The sequence below is a fragment of the Diorhabda carinulata genome, chromosome 4, assembly GCF_026250575.1.
Source record: "Diorhabda carinulata isolate Delta chromosome 4, icDioCari1.1, whole genome shotgun sequence".
Classification (NCBI taxonomy): Eukaryota; Metazoa; Arthropoda; class Insecta; order Coleoptera; family Chrysomelidae; genus Diorhabda; species Diorhabda carinulata.
The window spans coordinates 10347196-10369001 of NC_079463.1; the positions used below are offsets into that span (position 1 = coordinate 10347196).

The 21806-nt window shown below is 31.4% G+C and overlaps 1 protein-coding gene across 1 annotated transcript; it reads right to left on the minus strand.

The window, feature by feature from the left end:
- Positions 1–1340: 1340 nt before the first annotated feature.
- Positions 1341–21671, minus strand: LOC130893182 (uncharacterized). Its single transcript, XM_057799067.1, has 14 exons — positions 21526–21671; positions 21102–21316; positions 10742–20047; positions 9929–10059; positions 9154–9859; positions 6598–7585; positions 5163–5533; positions 4916–5102; positions 3467–3762; positions 3186–3409; positions 2201–2375; positions 1985–2148; positions 1724–1928; positions 1341–1665 (listed from the first exon to the last, which is right to left on the minus strand). Exons 2-14 carry the CDS (start codon positions 21304–21306, stop codon positions 1616–1618), a joined length of 13008 nt encoding a protein of 4335 aa, XP_057655050.1. The 5' UTR covers positions 21307–21316; positions 21526–21671; the 3' UTR covers positions 1341–1615.
- Between the last annotated feature and the right edge of the window lie 135 nt (positions 21672–21806).

Sequence of the window (21806 nt, forward strand, 5' to 3'; positions counted from 1 at the left end):
GTTGACAAAATTGATAAAGAGATTATCCAGACCGACATCGAATGGTTACAACTAAAAAGCATAGTGGAAAATAGTAAAAAATCAACACAAAAGGTGGAAATACAAAATGAAGATGTTCAACGAAGTTCTAAACAAGAACATCAACAGCCGAATACAGTTTTGGATGATGATATAAATTTGAATAGTATTGATCTTCAACTCGATACTGTTTCCCATGAAATTGATGAAAATGAAGAATTTGATAGTGATTAATGTTTTTTTTTTGATTATTTAATGTTGAAAGTGCGAAACTATAACGTTATTAAATTAGTTGTGTGCTATCTTTTTGATTTTGATCTCAAAGAAACGAAGATCTTTTAACATTTAAAATGTCTTTTTTTAAAATAAATAAAAAATAAAGATTTTTCTCAATTTTCTAGTGTGAAAATAGAGGACCGCAATACTCTCTATCATAAGATCTTAATGAATTTATTTTTCAAAATTTTCGTTTCTTAGGGGGATTTATGGGAAAAACATCATAAAATCTTTTTTGTTTCAAATCCGCTATAAAACTGACGATATTTTCTAGAGCCAAAATACGAGAGGACAGTGATAGTATAAAATTAAGGAACTTTAAATTTTAACTAATAGATTGTGCTCCAAGAAACATCAAAGATTATAATTTCACCAAAAGAGGTAGATACTGATATTTATTTAAAAAATGAAAATGATTAACAAATATGGTGTTATATTATATTATCATAGTCCCCTCGTATTTTGGCTCTAATAAATCGAAAAATCATCAGATTTTAATGATTTTTTTTTAAACTTTGTTGTTAAAATTAAGATATGATAAAAAATATGAGAAGAGAAAATATCTCTCTAAAGATTCATGTTATCATAACTATACTTTTGTCGATACAATTGTTCATAACTTTCTTGAAAAGTACCAAAGGAAGATTTTGTATTTTTTCGTTAAACTATACAAAAATCGAACGTTTTTGGAAAAAAATCACAAAAAAATATTTTCTACAAAATAGAATTTTGTTTCTAAAAATCAACTCCTTGTATATTACCATTTTTAAATGATTTTTGTTTTCAAAATTTTCGTTTTTTGTGTAGATTTACAAAAAAAAATACAAAAACTTTGATATTTTTCAAAAAAGTTTATATTCAAAGGTGTCAGTTTTAAGTAATATTTAAAGTTAGTAGAACCCAACAAAATCTTCAAGTAATTCAGTTATCATGTTTTTCCATAAATCTGCAATAAAAACAGAAGCTTTCGGAATTCAATTTTCTTGATTTCTATCATACAACTTATAACCAAAATTTTCATAATTGTTATTTTTTGTTTTTCCCATTCTAATAAAAAATATTACGACCTCAAAAACCCCTCTGGTTGTTCCAATAAATTCTGTACATAGGTAGAATAATAAAAAAAAATGGAATTAATAAAAATCTATTTATTTTCTGACATTTAATTTAATACCAATAAATATATATATACTTCTAATGACAAAAAAGATACGAATTCATTATAAAGTAACATTAAAAAAAGTAACTAAAATATACCAAAATTACAAATATTACACATGAGAAACACTATTGGCAGTAATTTTTTCGAGTCTTTTATCCCTCAATGTTTTTTCTTCCTTTTCAATTTAAACTTCACCTCAAAATCCGTTTCTATAACAAAAACACCATAAACACCACAATTAAACCACTACAAATCAACAAAATATACCTGTCGCACTTGAAACTGTCTCATTACGTGTCTCTCTAATCACGGAATCGTTATTTCCCTCTTCGACTTTATTTTTCTTCGATTGTTTCATCCGTTGAAGCAACGAAACGTCGTCGTCATTATCATCAGTCGTTGAAGTAACAACATCTTCGTCTGTTATCGGATGATTTCTTTTTCTCTTCACAGTATTACTTCGATCTTCGACCTAAGAAGAATCTTATTTCAGTATCTGAAGATGGTAAATAAGTTATCGAAACTTACGTTCATCGAATCGTGTTTGCTGCATACAAAACCAAATAATTTATCGTAACGAACGTTTCCTTCGGAATGTGATGGACAGAACGAATTTAAACATTTAACGCAACACCTGATTGTCCTCTTTGAACATACGTTACAATAATGCCAAGGGCATATAAATTTTTTACCTAAAAATAATTTTATTGAATACTAAAACACACTTTATACGCCTTTACTCACCCTCGGGAACTTCTAATTTCAAACAAGATAAATGGTAAGCTTTATTACAAATTTTGTTATTACATAAACTGACTTTTCCTCGCTTTTCACAAAGATAACATGGTGGTAGTACCAATGGTTTTTCCGGTTCTTTTTTCTTCCTTTCTTTTTTTGGTTTCTTAGTTTCCGCAGATTCCTAAATACCACGAAACGTATGAGAAACGAGATATTTTCAAAAAAAATACTATACGTGGTAAGATCATAAAATACTGTACAAGATTCGGTCAAAAAATTTTGTTTTAACTCAAAAATACAACAGAAGAAGAGGTAGATAGAGAAGAAAGTGGATAGACCAAATAAGGTAGAAATGAAAATATTAGCAGGATATAAAAAAAATGGAAACATTGGGTACAAAAGGAACCAGAATTCTGCTACTAGATAGAAGGAGAATGGAGTATGATTTGACGGAGAAGAAAGGAAAAAAATATTTTCAAGATACCTAGAAAGGAATGAAAATTGTATAAATTTAGGAAAAAGAAAGGAGATAATCTGGAAGAAACCAAAAGATGGGCACGACATCCTGGTATAACTTTAGGGAAAAAGAAGAAAAAACTCTGGAAGGAACGAAAATTACCTTGGAAGAAATGGAAAGAGTATAATTTTAAGTAAAATTAAGGGGAAATTCTTGGAGAAACAAACAGATTGACAGGATATCCTGGCAGAAATGGAAAAGTACAATTTTAGGGTGAAGGAAGGAAAAACTCTACAGAAAATGGAAATCTTGGCAGTGTATGGGAAAGAATGGACCGGAATTTTCCTCCTACACTTTAAAAGGTAGAAGGAGAAAGTAATTTTTGACTATAATTGTTTGCAAACATTGTTAAGATCCAAAATATATTTTAGAATTCACTTCCTGGCTAAAAAATGTATATTTTTAATAAAAAGTGAGATTGTTTATGATTTCGATCTCGAATCACCCTTTAGGGTACTTCACAATTATACTCACATTTTTTACTTTAACTCCTATAAATCCACTACAATTAGGTGCTCCGCATTTACAGACTTTCTTTTCGGTACCGGTACATTCCAAATTGTAATTAAAAGTTAATTCGGTATTGGCGGGTATATCAGTGGTAGCAAATAGACCGACCCTCGTATCGCCGTTCACCGTCCATTTCTGCGTTTCGCAATTCGGTTGACAACAATGGTTCATAAATCTCGCCATATTACCTAAAAAAGTAAAAAATAAATAAATACAATTTTTAAACGAAAATTCCAAGTTATCACCTTTCGGTCCTGCGTCAATCATCCTATCTTTATGTATAGTCAAAAAATAAAAATTTTCTTCTTTTTGCGCGTGCATTTTTAATATTCTTCGTTGGTATTCTTCGTCGTCGATAAGTTCTCCTACGTATTCGATCACGAATTGTCCTTTTTTAAGCGGTTCTAACGTTTTCAACCCCCATCCCCTTGTTTCGGTCTTGTACGGTACCAATAGAGGGTATTCTCGTTTTTCGAACGACTGATTATTACACAGTTTACCAGCCGGACATACTTCGGGATTGCACTCCGTCAAAAGTAATCTACAAGTCAATAAATATACAGTATTATCATCAGTGATTGAATTTTAGTACACATATCGGAATTGAGTTACATGGAGACACTAATCTGATTAGATATAAAATAAGGAAAGCTACAGAAACAAGAAAACAGAATAAAAACAATAAAATACAAGTGGAAAATAGAAATAATTATATACTGTTTCCAAGTTCGGAAAGTGAGACGATATAGTCCTTATAACGAAAAGGAAAGTATGTTAAAGAAAGTTGTAAAAATGAGATTAGAAAGAATGGGGACAAACAAATGGAAAAGATGATAAAAAGCACAAAAAAACTATGAAAGAGGGGAAAATTATTAAAACAGGGATTCATCCACACCGTAAAAAGGATCCTAGAATATCTTCTTGACCTTGAAAGGTTTATACAACAATTTCATATCAAACTGTAAAAAAAAAAGGACATAAGTGAATAGAGACAAAAAGATGAAATAATAGGAAAATTATGAGATTGGGATTGATCCAACCCATAAAAAAGATCCTAGAGAACCTTCTTGACCCTACAAGAGTTATACAACAAATTTTATCATCAAACTGTAAATAAAAACAAGGGGCAGGAGAGGTTAGAGAAAAAAGGATGAAAGAAAGGGAAAATTATGAGAATAAAGATTGATACTAGCCATAAAAAGGATTCTAGAGCACCTTCTTGACCCTACAAGGGTTATACAACAATTTCATCATCAAACTGTAAAGAAAAACAAAGGACAGGAGTGTGTAGAGATAAAAAGATGAAAAAATGGGAAAATTATGAGAATAAGGATTGATCCACCCCATAAAAAGGATCCTAGAACACGTTTTAGATCCCATTAGGGGCCTTCAACGATTTAGTATGAAAAAACCTAAATCAAAGTGGTTAGAAGAAAAAGAAGAATAGGGATTGAAATATGGTGGAAAGAAGACCTAACACGGGACAACATAAAATAAAAATGATAATAGAATGGGAAATTGGGAAAATAAAAATAGGTCTGGCCCCAAAAAGGATCCTAAAACAAGCTATCGACCCTAAAAGGGGTGTGGAACGACCTAATCTTCGAACAGTAAACAAAATGACAATAACGAACGAACAAAGAAAAAACGTTCTCAACCCCAAATGAGGGATAAAATCTTTCACTTTTATTTACCTGTTAAGACAGTTGGTGTCCGGTCCACAAGGATTCGGTTGGCTCGGATTACAATCACAAGCAGTCGTATTACTAAGATCCAAATCCATGAATCGGACATTTCCTACGGGTTTACTGACTTTTATTTTTATGTAAGGAGGTGGTTTCATCGAATTCACCGATTCGGCTGATTGTGTAAGTTTAAACTCTGAAATAATTTTTAAAAAATTGAGAAACTAATTTTTTTAACGGGTTACAGTCAACTTACGTTTTTTCATTTTATGCGCAACTACAGCTTCTTCTACGGCCCTCCGGAAAGCTGCTTCCACTTTTTTTTTATTACCGGGGCCCGTATCGGCGTTGTCGCCTTCTTGAAATAGGAATGCCCTGCCTCGGTTTATCCAGTAATAGTTGTAAGTGCCGAAAAATTTGACGACGAATTCGCCGAGGCCGTGTTTAGCGTTGAGGACGTTGGGGGGAACTTCGTTGGGAAAAATAATTAGGGCGGGCCACCATTTGAAATAGCCCAGTTTTACCCATACGACTTCGTCGTATAAGGGTAACCTTCCGGATTCGCAATCTTCGCAGATGAATTTGTCGTCGTCTGTTAAATTGACGGTCATACATTCCGGATGTACGCTGAAAAAAATATATGAACAGAAAACAGTTATCTAATTTATTTTCTTTGAAAATAAAACAAAATATTCCAAATATCAACTTGTTATTTTATAAAGCCACATTTCAACCGTTTCAGTGTCATTTTTAGTGAAAGATAACCTGAAAATGACATTAGATACATAATAATCGATGACGTTAACAATTTCCTAGTCAATTTTCGCAAAAACAAAAGAAAATATTTGCAAAACAGGTCTTCTCTATTCATTATTCTCTTATTCAGTCACATTTCAATCATTTTTGAGTCTATTTTAAGTAAAACATAACCTAAAAATTACATGACACACAACTTCTCAGTTAATAATAAAAGAAAATATTACAGATCTGATCGACTCTATCAATTATTCCTTTAGTCAGCCACATTTCAACCGTTTTAGTGTCATTTTTAGTAAAACATAATTTAAAAATGACATGAGAAACATAAAAATCGATGACATCAACAATTTCCTAAGCAATTTTCTCAAAACAAAAGAAAATATCCAAAAACTGATCGAATCTATTTATTATTCCTTTATTCAGCCACATTTCAACAGTTTCTGTGTCTAGTTTCAATAGAAGATAACCTCAAAATGACATGAGACACATGATAATCGATGAAGTCAACAATTTTCTCAGAAACAAGGGAAAATATTCAAAAACTGATCGACTCTACTTATTACTCTCTTATTTACCCATTTTTCAACTCTTTTTCTGTCTCTATTTGGTAAAAGATAACAAAAAAATGACGAGACAGTAATTCTGTTATACCAACAGTGTGAAAACAGTACTAACGTTGCCTTAATGGAAATTATAATGCGACGGAGACACAGCTGCACGCCATCTATAGTACTAGATGTTTCTGGAAACAAGTTTTTACAATGTTCTAAAATTATAAGCCAGTAGCCTAACAGAACTTAAATCAGAATAAATCACCAAAAAGGTTTAAGAAGTGAAAAATTAAAGAGAATTATATACAATGTAATGTAAATATAAGAAGTCCAAATAAATCAAATAATATATAGTGTGATAAAAAATCGTATTCTACTCACCTAGTGGGACAAGTTTCGCAACAGATCAATTTACCCCCTTGGTTGCACAAGAGACACCAAGTAGTATTAATGGTATACGGTTTGGCATATTTATTCCTATGTCTGGGACAAATAATTTGCGTGGAAGTTATGATTTCGGTACCGGCCGGAACGCACAAATTACTCGAATGATAACTCGCAGGACAACATAGACACTTCACTATTTTATCCCAGGAACATCTGGATAAGGCGGCGCGCGGATCGTCCGAGGCGCACGTGTGACACACGTGTTGCGGACACACGAAACTATCGACTTCTTCTTGGGAATAACGATTTTTCGTCGTCTGTATCACCGACCATTGAGTCTGCGGCCACAATTTCAAACATTCCGGATGATAGAACCGGTTGCATTGGTACAGGGAACATTTTTGTCTTATGTAGGAGCCTCGTTTGGACGACGTTTCGTTACAGATGAAACAATATGGATCCAAATCTTGCGCGCAGAATCCGCATTTGAAATTCTTGGGATCGATAAACGTATCTTGACTATCGGCGGTTATATGTTTGGTTATTTTTGATTTGGATCGATTTTTTTTCAATTTAACTTCGTCGGTATATTCGGAATCGGCGGTTATGTGTTTTATGGGAGAATCCGTTTCGCTTTTTATACATTCGATATTCGATTTATTGTCAGAATCGGCGGTGACGTGCTCGATGGGTTTTATCTTTGTATCATCCCGTAAATTATTGTCCGAATCAATATTTTCTTGTGGAAAACTATCACGAATCGAGGATTTGTTGTTTTCATCCGATGAGGATTCGTTGAAATCTTCCGCGTACGATGTCGATTCGAATTTTTTCATGATTTCTTTCATTTTGAAATCGATTCTTTCGCTTAATGTCATATTAGCGAAATCGGGAGGAAAAGTTTTTCTTGGTGGGGTATTGTATATTCTAGAAGGTATTGTTACTATTTCAACATGATTATTGCCCGCATCCAATTGATTTCCTAGAAATATAACCTATTTTTAACTAATCGAACTTAATGGGAAATCCACAAATTCATTTAACGTTGTTATAACACGTCGTCGAGTTCCAGTACTAGGATTTTTTTGAAATTCTTTTAAAACAATCATCAGATAGTACTAACTGACTATACCAAATCTTATTAGAATCGCTTAGGCCGGTTTTGGGGTTCTAATAAAAAAAAAAAGTTTTCGACTTTCTGTTTTTATGAAGATGGCATATTAAACGACTTTATAGGCACTTCCGGTACTAGGATTTTTTCGGAAATTTCTTAAAGTATTGATCAAATAGTATTAACTGGCTGTACCAAATATTATTCGAATCGCTCAAGCCGTTTCGAATTTATAGTATAGAAAAGATTTCGAAATTTTGATTTTATCAAGATGGCATATTAATTAACACTTCCGGTTCTAGGGTTTTTTTGAAATTTTCTCAAAACAATCACCAGATAGTACTTAGTGGCTGTACCAAATCTTATTAGAATCGCTTAAGTCGTTTTAGATTTATAATATAAAATATATATAATGAAAAATAAATTTTCCACAAACACCTTGTATACTAATATATATAATAAAGAAAAAATACATGTCAAACCCAACTTGGGATATACATTATGATGAAAAGCTATTTCAAAAACTGACCGCCTAGGCCATGAGGTTCCTTGCTAGCTGTCAAATCTAACTTGGGGTATGATAAATCATCAAAACAAGTAGCAATTTAAATACAATTATCACTGTGGCTCCTTGTTAGCTATAAAACCTAATTTGGGATACAAAGACTCAATATGAAGAGAATCTATTTCAAAATAATGATTACTGAGGCCCCAATGTCCTTTATAGTTGTTAAAACTAATTTGGAATATAAGGAATTATTATAACAAGTAGCCATTTCATTATAATGATCACTGGGGTCCCTTGTTAGCTGTCAAACCTAATTTGGGATATAAAAAATCGTTATTAACAGAAGCTATTTTTAAATAATGATCACTGATGCTCTTTGTTGGCTATCAAACCTAATTTGGGATGTAAAAAATGATTATAAACAACAGCCTTTCCAAAATAAGGACCAGTGTTACCCCTTGATAGATTTCATACCTAATTTAGGACACAATAAAGATCACTGAGACACATTGGTACATGTCAAATCCAATAATGATCAATAAGACACCTGGATACATGTCAAACATAACTAGGGATATAAAGAATAATTATCAAAAGAAGCCATTTTAAAATACTGATAAATTCGAAATGAAAAACTAATAATTCCACTTGTAATTTGATATTTCTGAATCCTTTAGGAATATTTGTACTGAAAACAATTATAAATCATTAATTCGTCCTTCGAGCCGGGTACGACCTATAGAAGGCTAGAAGGACCAGTTAACGTAATTTTGAATAGCAGTTAACACTGTATATAATATCTTTTTATAACAAAACAAAGCAAAACTGATATAAAAAGTGTTTTAGAGGTTATGCCACTTTACAAAAAGCTATTCTGAAGTTAACCGATCATTTAGAATATATTAATAAATGTAATAATGAAAAAACTCACCCGGTGAACTTGGAGATTCAATTTTTTCTATTTTGATAGTTTCCACTTTTTCTGTAGTATCAATCTTGGGAGACCTGCCTGGTTTCTTCCTCGTCTGATGTTTAGAAACTTCCGTTGCACAATGGGGATGATAAATCCCGTTGCAACCGCCTTTACATTTCAAAACTTCCCCGAATTCGAAGCAGTACTGACAAACTTTTTCCTTCGGTATACCTTTAAACAGGTTATTCCTCTTGAATAACGACCTTTGTTCTTCCAAAGTGTAAGATCCGAAATTATTGAATGTCTCCGAATTTATTTTATATTTCTCTTCAGATTGTTCGTCTGTTATCACTATAAAATCTTCTGTTTCTTCATTAAGTTTCCCAGGGGAGGAATGTTCGTATTTCAATTCTGGTATCGACTTCTTTTGGCGCTGTTTCGGAACAGAATCTTCAACTTCTAATTTAATTTTTTTATTTTCTAAACCATCGAGATCCTCTAACTCTTCCAAACCAAGCGATTGTTTACGTTTTTTTCCTTTCTTCATAGTTGAAGTTTTCCTTTCGTCCACCTCTTGATTAGATTCTTCGTCCATGTAATTTATCATTTGTTCGAATGTGAAATTTTGTGATTTTACAAATTCGACTTCGTCCACTGCTTTTGTCCATCTTTCTACGATGTATCCTTTGATTATATATCCTTGAAGTTCCACAGCACTTTTACACTAAAAAAAATTAACAATTACATTATTTGGTCCTCGAACCCGGCTCGAAGGACCAGATTTTATACTTACGTTCTTAAGATTTTCGTAGTAAGTTTTCAAGTCATCTCTGTTTTTGTATTCTATTAATTTTTTACTATTTATCCAAGCACGTTTTCCTTTATCGCCGAAAAATTTAACGTGATACGCACACCTATTCTTCACTAAAATATAATTTAAGGTAAATTAAAAAAGGTGTGTTTTATCGCTGCCCCCTCGTAGAGAATCGAAAAATCATCCTATATTAATAAGTGCGATTAGAAGAACATTTAAAGCATGAAAACTTGGAATATTTTTTTATCCCCGTAATAAAAACAAATATTTGAAAAAAAATTCATGGAAATCTGGTTAAATTTTCGATTTACTATGTCCAAAAATACAAAGGGACCGTTTTGGTTAGGTTAGGTTTGGTCCAAAAATACAAAAAAAAACATACAAATTTGATGATTTTTTGATTTACTGGACCCAAAAATACGAGAGAACCGCTATAATATGAACTTACCAAAAAACTTGATAGAAATCGAATGATTTTTCGATTTACTATATCCAAAAATACGAGTGGACCGCTTTACTTTTAAAGTACAAAAAAAATTACAAATCTGATGATTTTACGATTCATTGGACCCAAAAATACGAGGGGACCGGAGTAGTATGGAAGTACAAAAGAAAACATAAAAATCTCATGATTTTTTGATTTACTGGACCCAAAAATATGAGGGGACAGCAATAATATGAAATTGCCAAAAAAATCTGATGATTTTTCGATTTATTATACCCAAAAATACGACGGAACCGCGAGAGTTTGAAAATACCAATAAAAAAAAATACCATAAATAGTCCACTTACTTATATTTTTAAAATTGCACGTTACTGGATCTTCTGAAATCAAACTCGGCCAGTAAGGAAATTTACCAATTTGAGCCCAAACAATATCACCGATATTAAATTCTTCAATACACTCAATACTCTCCTTTCTTCCGATATTTTCATCCAATGTTTTCATAATTTTACTTCCACTAACTTCTTCTTCTACTGTATCCAATATTTCAATACCATTCTCATCCACAACTGCTCCGGTATTTTCAATAAAACAATTTCTCACAATTTCTTGATCTAAATTTTTTGTTTCCTTCAAGAATAGGTCGCTACATTCATCGCGGTTTATACCCAAACTGCTATTACTCCTCACTATATCCTGTGGAATAAAATCATCTACATCTCCATCGATCCTCTCACCGAGATTTGTCTTACTCCTGGTTCTAGTAGAGATATTTTCCTTTCCGGAATGTTCTTCTGAGTCGATTTGATACTGAATTTCATGCAGATCGGTTAAAACGTCTTTAGTTTCACTTATTTTATCATCCAACAGAAGTTTTGTTAAATCGATGCTTTTATTACTGATTATTTTGTCTTCATATTCATTTTTTACTATTATTGGTGCTTCCAAAGGACATTTAAAATTTGGGTCGTTAGATATCCCTTTGATATCACTAATAATCCCAATTTTTTTATCCAAACTAGTTTTATCACTTTCACTATAAGTAATGGTACCACTCGTTGGTCCTAAGCTAATATTACTTTTAGTTTCTACTTTTTTTTCAATTGTTTCTGTACACAAATTGTCAGTTTTTGATGTATCTTCTTCATTATACAAGTTTTCTTCATTATTTTCAGATTTCGGTGAAGATAGTAAATCTATGTGAATGTCAATTTCTGTATTAGTAATTTTCAAAAATGTTTTATCACTATTAGAACGTTTGTTATCAAAAACTGTTTCTGTACTATCACTACTTGCTACAATATTCAATATTTCATCTTTTTTATTAGTTTGACTATCATCTGTTATTGTAAATTTTTTCTCGTCATCAAAATCATCTTCAATTATAGTTGGTTCATCTATATCAGCTGCAGTATTTTTGTCAAGCTCCATTTGATCAACTTTTTTATTTTTTATGACGATGGAATCTTCATCTTTCTTTAATGCACTGTTATCAAGGTCGGTTTCATCATTTTTTATATTATTTTTGCTATCTGTAGTCATGCAATCTTTATCAATCTCTATATATTTATTTGTAGTATTATCATTAGTAATTTTATCATTATCTTTAGTAGTTTCTGGTATAAACTTTTCAATAACCCCGGTATCTTCAGTTATATTATATTTATTTTCAGTATATTCAGTTTTATCAACACCAGTACTTTTAGTTTTATCTTCTTCATGTTTTCTATAACTTTCAGTGATATCTTTTTGTGTCGATTCATTTTTTAGTGGCACTAATGAATTATTATCACTACTAGTGCTTTCTAATTTCTTTGTTATATCACTATTATTAATTATATCTTTTTTTTCGATTAGATTATTTTTTACACACAATATATCAATATTTAAATCATTTTCATCGATATCTTTGTCAGAATCGTTAATTTGAGCTGTTATTTTTTCAATATTATTTTTATCAATTTCCTCATTTTGTAAATCTGTTATTTCTCCACTTTCTAACGTATCCTTAGATTCCTCAGAACTCTTTTCTTTTCTTGGTATGTCCATGGTAGACAACGCACTGGTTACATTTTTTTTATGTAATTCAGAATGTCCATGAAAAAAATTTTCATTAAAAATATGAATATTTCTATCAAATTTTGAGTAATCGTCATCTAATTTCAGTATTGGTGTTTTCCTAGGTCGACCTCTACCTCTTTTAACTACATTAGGACTGCCACAATCGATTGGTGATTCTATTTTGATATTTCCACTAGTAGACAATGTTTCTATCACCAAATTTTCATCCTCAGAGAATTTTATGCAAGTTTGGGGGCTATCAACACATTTTTCTCCACTTTTGTATGTCAATTTTTCAGATTCATTATTCATAATTATATTTGAGGGTTGTTGAACGTTTTCTGTGAGGTTTCCTTCATTATTTACAACAACCTCTTCTAGTTCCACTGTTGGTAACTTCCTAGGTCGACCTCTACCTTTTTTAACTACATTAGGATTACCACAATCTATTGGTGATTCTATTTTGATATTTCCACTAGTAGACAACGTTTCTATCACCAAATTTTCATCCTCAGAGACTTTCATGCAAGTTTGGGGGCTATCGACACATTTTTCTCCACTTTTGTCTGTCAATTTTTCAGATTCATTATTCATAATTATATTTGAGGGTTGTTGAACGTTTTCTGTGAGGTTTCCTTCATTATTTACAACAACCTTTTCTAGTTCCACTGTTGGTAACTTCCTAGGTCGACCTCTACCTTTTTTAACTACATTAGGATTACCACAATCTATTGGTGATTCTATTTTGATATTTCCACTAGTTGACAACGTTTCTATAACCAAATTTTCATCCTCAGAGACTTTTATGGAAGTTTGGGGGCTATCAACACATTTGTCTCCACTTTTGTCTGTCAATTTTTCAGATTCATTATTCATAATTATATTTGAGGGTTGTTGAACGTTTTCTGTAAGGTTCCCTTCATTATTTACAACAACTTCTTCTAGTTCCACTATTGGTAACTTCCTAGGTCGACCTCTACCTTTTTTAACTACATTAGGATTACCACAATCTATTGGTGATTCTATTTTGATATTTCTACTAGTAGACAATATTTCGGTCACCAAATTTCCATCTTCAGAGAGTTGTATGGAAGTTCTGGTACAATCAACACATTTTTCTTTACTTTCGTCTGTCAATTTTTCAGATTCATTATTCAAAATTATATTTGAGGAATTTTCAACGTTTTCTGTAAGGTTTCCTTCATTATTTACAACAACCTCTTCTAGTTCCACTATTGGTAACTTCCTAGGTCGACCTCTACCTTTTTTAACTACATTAGGATTACCACAATCTATTGGTGATTCTATTTTGATATTTCCACTAGTTGACAACGTTTCTATCACCAAATTTTCATCCTCAGAGACTTTCATGCAAGTTTGGGGGCTATCGACACATTTTTCTCCACTTTGGTCTGTCAATTTTTCAGATTCATTATTCATAATTATATTTGAGGGTTGTTGAACGTTTTCTGTGAGGTTTCCTTCATTATTTCTATCATCTTCATCTATTGTCACTATTGATGACTTCCTAGGTCGACCTCTACCTTTTTTAACTACATTAGGACTGCTACAATCTATTGATGATCCTATTTTGATATTTTCGCTAGTAGACAATGTTTCTATCACTAAATTTCCATCTTCAGAGACTTGTAAGGAAGTTTTGGTACAATTAAGACATTTTTCCTCACTTTTGTCTGTCAATTTTTCAGATTCATTATTCAAAATTATATTTGAGGATTTTTCTAAGTTTTCTGTAATATTCTCTTCATTATTTGCAACATCTTCATCTATTGTCACTATTGATGACTTCCTAGGTCGACCTCTACCTCTTTTAATAACATTAGGACTGCTACAATCTATAGGTGATTTCATTTTGATATTTCCACTGGTAGACAATGTTATTAACACTAAATTTCCATCCTCAGAGACTTTTATAGAGGATTTGGACCTATCAACACATTTTTCTTCACTTTTGTTTGTCAATTCTGAAGATTCATTATTCAAAAATATATTTGAAGATTTTAGAAAGTTTTCTGAAAGGTTTTCTTCATTATTTCCAACATCATCATCTAGTTCAGCTATTGATAATTTTCTAGGTCGACCTCTACCTCTATTAACCACATTAGGACTACCACAATCTATTGGTGATTCTATTTTGATATTTTCACTAGTAGACAAAGTTCCTATCACTGAATTTTTATCTTCAGAGTCTTTTATAGAAGTTTTGAGACTATCAACATATTTTTCTCCATTTTTGTTTGACAATTTCGCAGAATCATTGTCCAGAAACATATTTGAGAATTTTTCAAAGTTTTCTTCATTATTTCCAACGTCTTCATCTATTGTCACTATTGATGACTTCCTAGGTCGACCTCTACCTCTTTTAACAATATTAGGACTACTACAATCTATTGGTGATTTCATTTTGATATTTGCACTAGTAGACAACGTTTCTATCACTAGATTTCTATCCTCAGAATCTTTTATGGAAGTTTTGCGAATATCAAGACATTTTTCTCCACTTTTGTTTGGCGATTTCTCATATTCATTATCCAAAAATATATTTGAAGATTTTTGAACGCTTTCTGTAACGTTTTCTTCATTATAGCCAACATCTTCATCTAGTTTAATTATTGATATCTTCCTAGGTCGACCTCTACCTCTTTTAACTACATTAGGACTGCCACAATCGATTGGTGATTCTATTTTGATATTTCCACTAGTAGACAACGTTTCTATCACAAAATTTTCATCCTCAGAGACTTTTATGGAAGTTTGGGGGCTATTGACACATTTTTCTCCACTTTTGTCTGTCAATTTTGCAGATTCATTATTCAAAAATATATTTGAAGATTTTTGAACACTTTCTGTAATGTTTTCTTCATTATTTCCAACATCATCATCTAGTTCAACTATTGATAATTTTCTAGGTCGACCTCTACCTCTATTAACCACTTTAGGACTACCACAATCTATTGGTGATTCTATTTTGATATTTTCACTAGTAGACAACGTTCCTATCACTGAATTTCTATCTTCAGAGTCTTTTATAGAAGTTTTGAGACTATCAACATATTTTTCTCCATTTTTGTTTGACAATTTCGCAGAATCATTGTCCAGAAACATATTTGAGAATTTTTCAAAGTTTTCTTCATTATTTCCAACGTCTTCATCTATTGTCACTATTGATGACTTCCTAGGTCGACCTCTACCTCTTTTAACAATATTAGGACTACTACAATCTATTGGTGATTTCATTTTGATATTTGCACTAGTAGACAACGTTTCTATCACTAGATTTCTATCTTCAGAATCTTTTATGGAAGTTTTGCGAATATCAAGACATTTTTCTCCACTTTTGTTTGGCGATTTCTCATATTCATTATCCAAAAATATATTTGAAGATTTTTGAACGCTTTCTGTAACGTTTTCTTCATTATAGCCAACATCTTCATCTAGTTTAATTATTGATATCTTCCTAGGTCGACCTCTACCTCTTTTAACTACATTAGGACTGCCACAATCGATTGGTGATTCTATTTTGATATTTCCACTAGTAGACAACGTTTCTATCACCAAATTTTCATCCTCAGAGACTTTTATTGAAGTTTGGGGGCTATTGACACATTTTTCTCCACTTTTGTCTGTCAATTTTGCAGATTCATTATTCAAAAATATATTTGAAGATTTTTGAACACTTTCTGTAATGTTTTCTTCATTATAGCCAACATCTTCATCTAGTTTAATTATTGATATCTTCTTAGGTCGACCTCTACCTTTTTTAACTACATTAGGATTACCACAATCTATTGGTGATTCTATTTTGATATTTCCACTAGCAGACAACGTTTCTAATACTAAATTTCCATCGGCAGAGTCTTTTATAGAGGATTTATGACTATCAACATGATTTTCTTCACTTTTGTTTGGCAGTTTTGCTGATTCATTTTTCAAAAATATAATTGTGGATTTTTGAATGTTTGCCGAAAGATTTTCTTCATTATTTCTATCATCTTCATCTATTGTCACTATTGATGATTTCCTAGGTCGACCTCTACCTCTTTTAACTACATTAGGACTGCCACAATCGATTGGTGATTCTATTTTGATATTTCCACTAGTAGACAACGTTTCTAATACTAAATTTCCACCTTCGGAGATATTTATCAAGGATTTGTGACTATCAACATAATTTTCTTCATTTTTGTTTGCCAGTTTTGCAGTTTCATTTATCAAAAATATATTTGTAGATTTTTTAATGTTTTTTATAAGGTTTTTCTCATTATTTCCAACATCTTCATCTACTGTCACTATTGATAACTTCCTAGGTCGACCTCTACCTCGTTTAACTACATTAGGACTGGTACAATTTATTGGTGACTTTCTGGGTCGACCTCTACCTCTTTTAACTATATTAGGACTGCCACAATCTATTGTTGATTCTATTTTGATATTTCCACTAGTAGATAATGTTTGTAACACTAAATTTCTATCTTCTGAGACTTTCCTATCGTTATTTAAGCATGTTGCTAATTGTGTTAAGTCCCTATTAACAGTTTTTGAATATAAAACAACATTTTCATTTGGCAATTTTGCAGATTCATTATTCAAAAATATATTCGACGATTTTTGAACATTTTCTCTAAGGTCTTCTTCATTATTTCCAACATCTTCAAAAAGTTTCACTATTGATGACTTCCTAGACCTACCTCTACCTCTTTTAACTACATTTGGACTGCCACAATCGATTGGAGATTCTATTTTAATATTTCCACTAGTACACAACATTTCTACCACCAAACTTCTATCTTCAGAGTCTTTTTTATGGGTTTTAGGACTATCCACACAATTTTCTCCACTTTTGTTTGATTCTGGACGTTGTGATGTACTTATTGAAACATTTATAGATTGTTTGGTTGAAATAGCTTGAGATTTTACATTTTTCATTAAAATAGTTTTGATATTTGTTTCTGCATCTTCAGATTCATTTTTCTCAATGGTATCAGTTATTTTAACATTGTTTAAACATGTTGCTAGTGTTATTGAGTCAGTATTAACAAATTTTGAATCTAAAAAAATATTTTCATTTGGTAATTTTGTAAATTCATTGTTCAAAAATATATTTGAAGATTTTTGAATGTTTTCTAACAGATTTTCTTCATTATTTCCAACAGATTTTTTTCTAATTTTTTCTTTTGATAAATCTTTTATGAGTATAGTTTCTTCATTATTTCCAATATTATTGTTCAGTTTACAAGTATTATCCACTTTTGACACATCTGTGTTATTTGTAGACAAATGGACATCGAAATTTATTACATCTTCATTAAGTTTCACTATTGGTGATTTCATATTCCTCCCTTTACCTTTTTTAACCACTACATTAGGAGTACTACAAGCTTTTGGTGTTTCTAATGTATTTGTAATATTTTCACTTATAGACAATATTTCCAACACTGTACTTCCTTCTTCAGAGATCTTCCTAGAAGCACTGTTTACACATTTTTCATCTCCTTTACAATATTCTGATGTCTTTGTTGAATTACAATAAAATGTTTCAACTATTTCTTCATTTTCCTCAATTATCAAAGTTGTTTGATCATTATTCAAAGATGTACAGTCAGATTTACAAGAATTTGAATCATTTCCCTCTAGTAAATCATCGTTCTGGTACTTTAGGCTTGTCGCTTCAATTATTTCATTATTTTCTTTATTCTTATGGTTTGGTAATAAAAATTCACAACTTGATGCGTTTTCTGCAGATTTTCTTTTGAATCTACTTTCTTGTAGATTTGTAATATCTTCTGATATAATTTCTATGATTTTTCTTGTTCTATTTCTCAATTTGTCTGTAGGTGATTCATTTTTGACGGTTTTTTCAATAGAAATACCATCAACTTCGGTTTCTACAGTCTTATTACTTGATTTCAAACTAGTATCAACACAAAATGCTTTTTTCTTGTAAGAACGAGGCTTTAAACATTCAGATAATTTTTCATTAGCAAATATTTTGCATTTCCTTCCTTCTACTTCCCCTATTTTCTTAATAGAATCGATTTTACATTCGGATTTCAATTTATTTGTTATCTTCACTTCTGATTGTTGTAAACTTTCATTTTTATCTTTATTATTTGATTTATTCATGTACTTCGATTTCCAATCAAATTTTCTACTAGTTTTCCTCGTTTCCCCTCCAACTAACAACGTTTTCGGTAAAGTATTTTTAAATAAATTAAAAAAAGGTTTGCTTTGTAATAATTTTGAGGAAGGTCTCGATTCATCCGAAACAGGTATTATACCTACAATTTCCAATAATAAACCACATGAATTATTCAATTCTTTCCTATTATCAACAAGATGGTGATCCTTCGTTGTTTCTAAAGGATGTAAAATCACTTTTAATTGTTTTTCTTTAACAGGTTCAATTTTATCATTGAATAAAATTTCAGAACATGATTTTGACCTCAAAGTCCTAGTAGTGTTTTTATTTGATGAAAATGGTTCCTGTTCCTTTGATCTAAGATTATATCTTTCTTTGCCATTTGTAAATTTATTTCTTCTCCCTGATTCACTTGAATCTGGTGTAAATACATCTGTAGTAGTTGAATTTAATGAATGTTTAAATCTGTTATAGGTTTTGTTCGATTTATTTTTATTTTCGCTGTATTCGCTTGTCTCTGAATCACTAGATGATAAAACTTGTTCTCTTTCCATAGATTTAAAGTTTATTTTTGTTTTTCCACTTTCTATGTCTTCATCGCTATCATATTTTATAGTACTGTTGATTGTAGAAGATCTGAGCTTTCTTGTACTACAGGAATCATCAATTTTTTCACTTAGTGTATTATTTTCTAACATAGAAGCTTCTTCTATGACGTTTGATGATCTAAGTGTCCTACTTTCACTATTATCCTTTTCACTGTCTTCTATAGGATAATTAACGTTAGGTCTAATTGTGCTTTTTTCGTTGTAATTAATATCTTTCAATTTTCCTTTCCGAGGCATATTCACTTTACATATTTCTACTTCTAGTCCTTCTTGTGTTAATCTATCATTTTCTATGATCAATTCAGATTTATTTGGGGGGCTCAATATTTTTTTATTCCTTTTAGCATGTTCATCAACGATTGTAGATTGAATATTTGATAACTTATCATCAATAGTAGTATTGGGATCAGGTTTAATTCTAATTTCTTGCGGATTTATAAAGTTTTCTTCAAATTCAATTATACACCATGGTGCCTCAACGAATTCTAATTCTTGTATAGTTATTTCCTTGGCATCTAATACTTCTGCATCTAAACAATCACCAGCTAATGGCTTTTCGGGAATGATGGGAGTATCGGGTAAACCGAAGCTTTCAATTACTTCATTTTTTTCCAAACACTTTCTCGGATTTGTATATGTCTTCAAAGAAGATCTATATGTATTTTTAACATTTGAATGGAAAGTTGGTTTCGTTAATAGTTTAAATACTTTTGAAACATCTTCAATTCCTTCACAATCATTTTCAGAATATTCTAAATTTGTATAATTCTTCAGATATTTGCCTTTGGTGTGTTTTAAGCTAGTTTCATCCAGTAGATTTATTTCTATAAAAGAAAAAACCTCTCAAATACATTTTCTATAAAATTAAAATCAAAAATGATAAGTAACCTCTCTAGTGAACCCCATTATTATCAACTCAATGCTAAAGGTGAAGTAACAGAAAAACCTGTATAAAATAGGTTAGTCTCTTTAGTTTACGTTCCTGGTCATACAAGAATCAAAATAAATAAAAAAGACCAAATAAGATACAAAAACGCCTTTTATTAGCTCAGATCCTTTCTGTAGAAGAAAATGAAAAGAAAAGCTCTCTGGGTGTACCGTCACTCCAAAAATCTGATTCTGCTAGTTCCAAAAGGGATTTATATCTCAGTAAAACCAAGCTACACCTCCTAACAACCTTCTTACCACCTCAGGAAGTACCTAATGAAGCTACCTTAGTAATTACCTCCAGCCACCTCAGGAAGTACCTCCTAACTAGCTTTCTGTTACCTCTGAAAGCACCTGTATGAGACTTCAGCTCTTAAATAACTTCGTGCCACTTCTGGAAGTACCTGATGAGGCCACACCTCCTAAATACTTCCAACCATCTCAGGATACACCTTCTAACTAACTTCCTGCCACCCCTGAATGAGATTACATCTACTAACTAATATCAAACCACATTTGGAAACACTCCAAGAGGCTACACTTTCTTACTAACTCCCCACCCCTTCTGGAAGCACCTGATGAGGCTGCATCTCCTAAATACCTTTCTCCTACCTTAGAAAACACCTTCTAACTAGCCTCCTGTCACCTCTGGAAGCACCTGATGAGGCTACACCTACTGAAGACCTTCCTGGCAACTCTGGAAACACCTAATGAGATTAGGTCTAGCAAACACCAGCAAGTATTGATTCTGTAGAATCAATTCGTTCCCCAAAACAAAAATGTACCTGGAAAGAAATCTTTAGAATCAACAATTTAATCCCTGCACAGATATTGGGGTTCATTAGAAATCTGTAACTGTAATGCAAGCAGTAGATTGAAAATAAACATTGAGATTTAATTTTTACATTATTGTTAGGTCACTTGTTCGATTATTTAAAACAAATAACTCACCGTTTACTATTTCACTTGTACTTTGTTCACTAGTTTTGTTATTTTCTGAAGCAGTAATTGAAGACTTCATTGAAGAATCTTTTAAATCACATTCGGTGGTTTCCGAATTTTGAAGTCGATTACTTCTCTTATATTTTGTATAAAAAAGCTTGTCTACGCTGGTAGATATTAGAGAAGTTTTAACGGAATCCATCCTATTTTCCATGACTATACTTCTGAAATGAAAAAAGATAGGTTAGCTTTTAACTGGCTTTACTTTGTAAACCAAATTGTAGATATCTATAAAAAATGAAGAATAATAAACGAAAACGTCAATGCTTAATAGATATTTATGGATAAAGTCGAGCATATTTATTTGAATTTAATTCATCAGATAAGTAAGGCATCATTACATTTAACGAAAAAATTGGAAGTGGCGATGTACCTAAAGAGTTATATTGCTAATTAAAATCATGATGGATCATTATCCACGAAGTGGGTCGTATTTTATAAATTTAATTATTTAATCAACAATAATTAGACTGATAACAGCATTTCCCTCTTTTTTAAACAAACAGGTCAAACTATAATGAAGTTTGCTAATTATATTTGACATTTTATTAAAATTTGCTACGAGCGCGTTCTTTTAACTATTGCTTTTAGCAAATTGTGGAACAACTACATAATTTTATATTATTATTTATCAAAATTAGGTTAATTTTATAA

Bases quoted from the DNA above. Each gene is read 5' to 3' on its own strand.
- LOC130893182 (XM_057799067.1), bottom strand. From the start codon at position 21,306: ATGGAAAATAGGATGGATTCCGTTAAAACTTCTCTAATATCTACCAGC. The intron at 5,534-6,597 runs GTGAGTAGAATA...TATTTTTTTCAG, and splicing joins TGCGAAACTTGTCCCACTAG to CGTACATCCGGAATGTATGA. The intron at 2,149-2,200 runs GTGAGTAAAGGC...AATTATTTTTAG, and splicing joins GAAATTAGAAGTTCCCGAGG to GTAAAAAATTTATATGCCCT.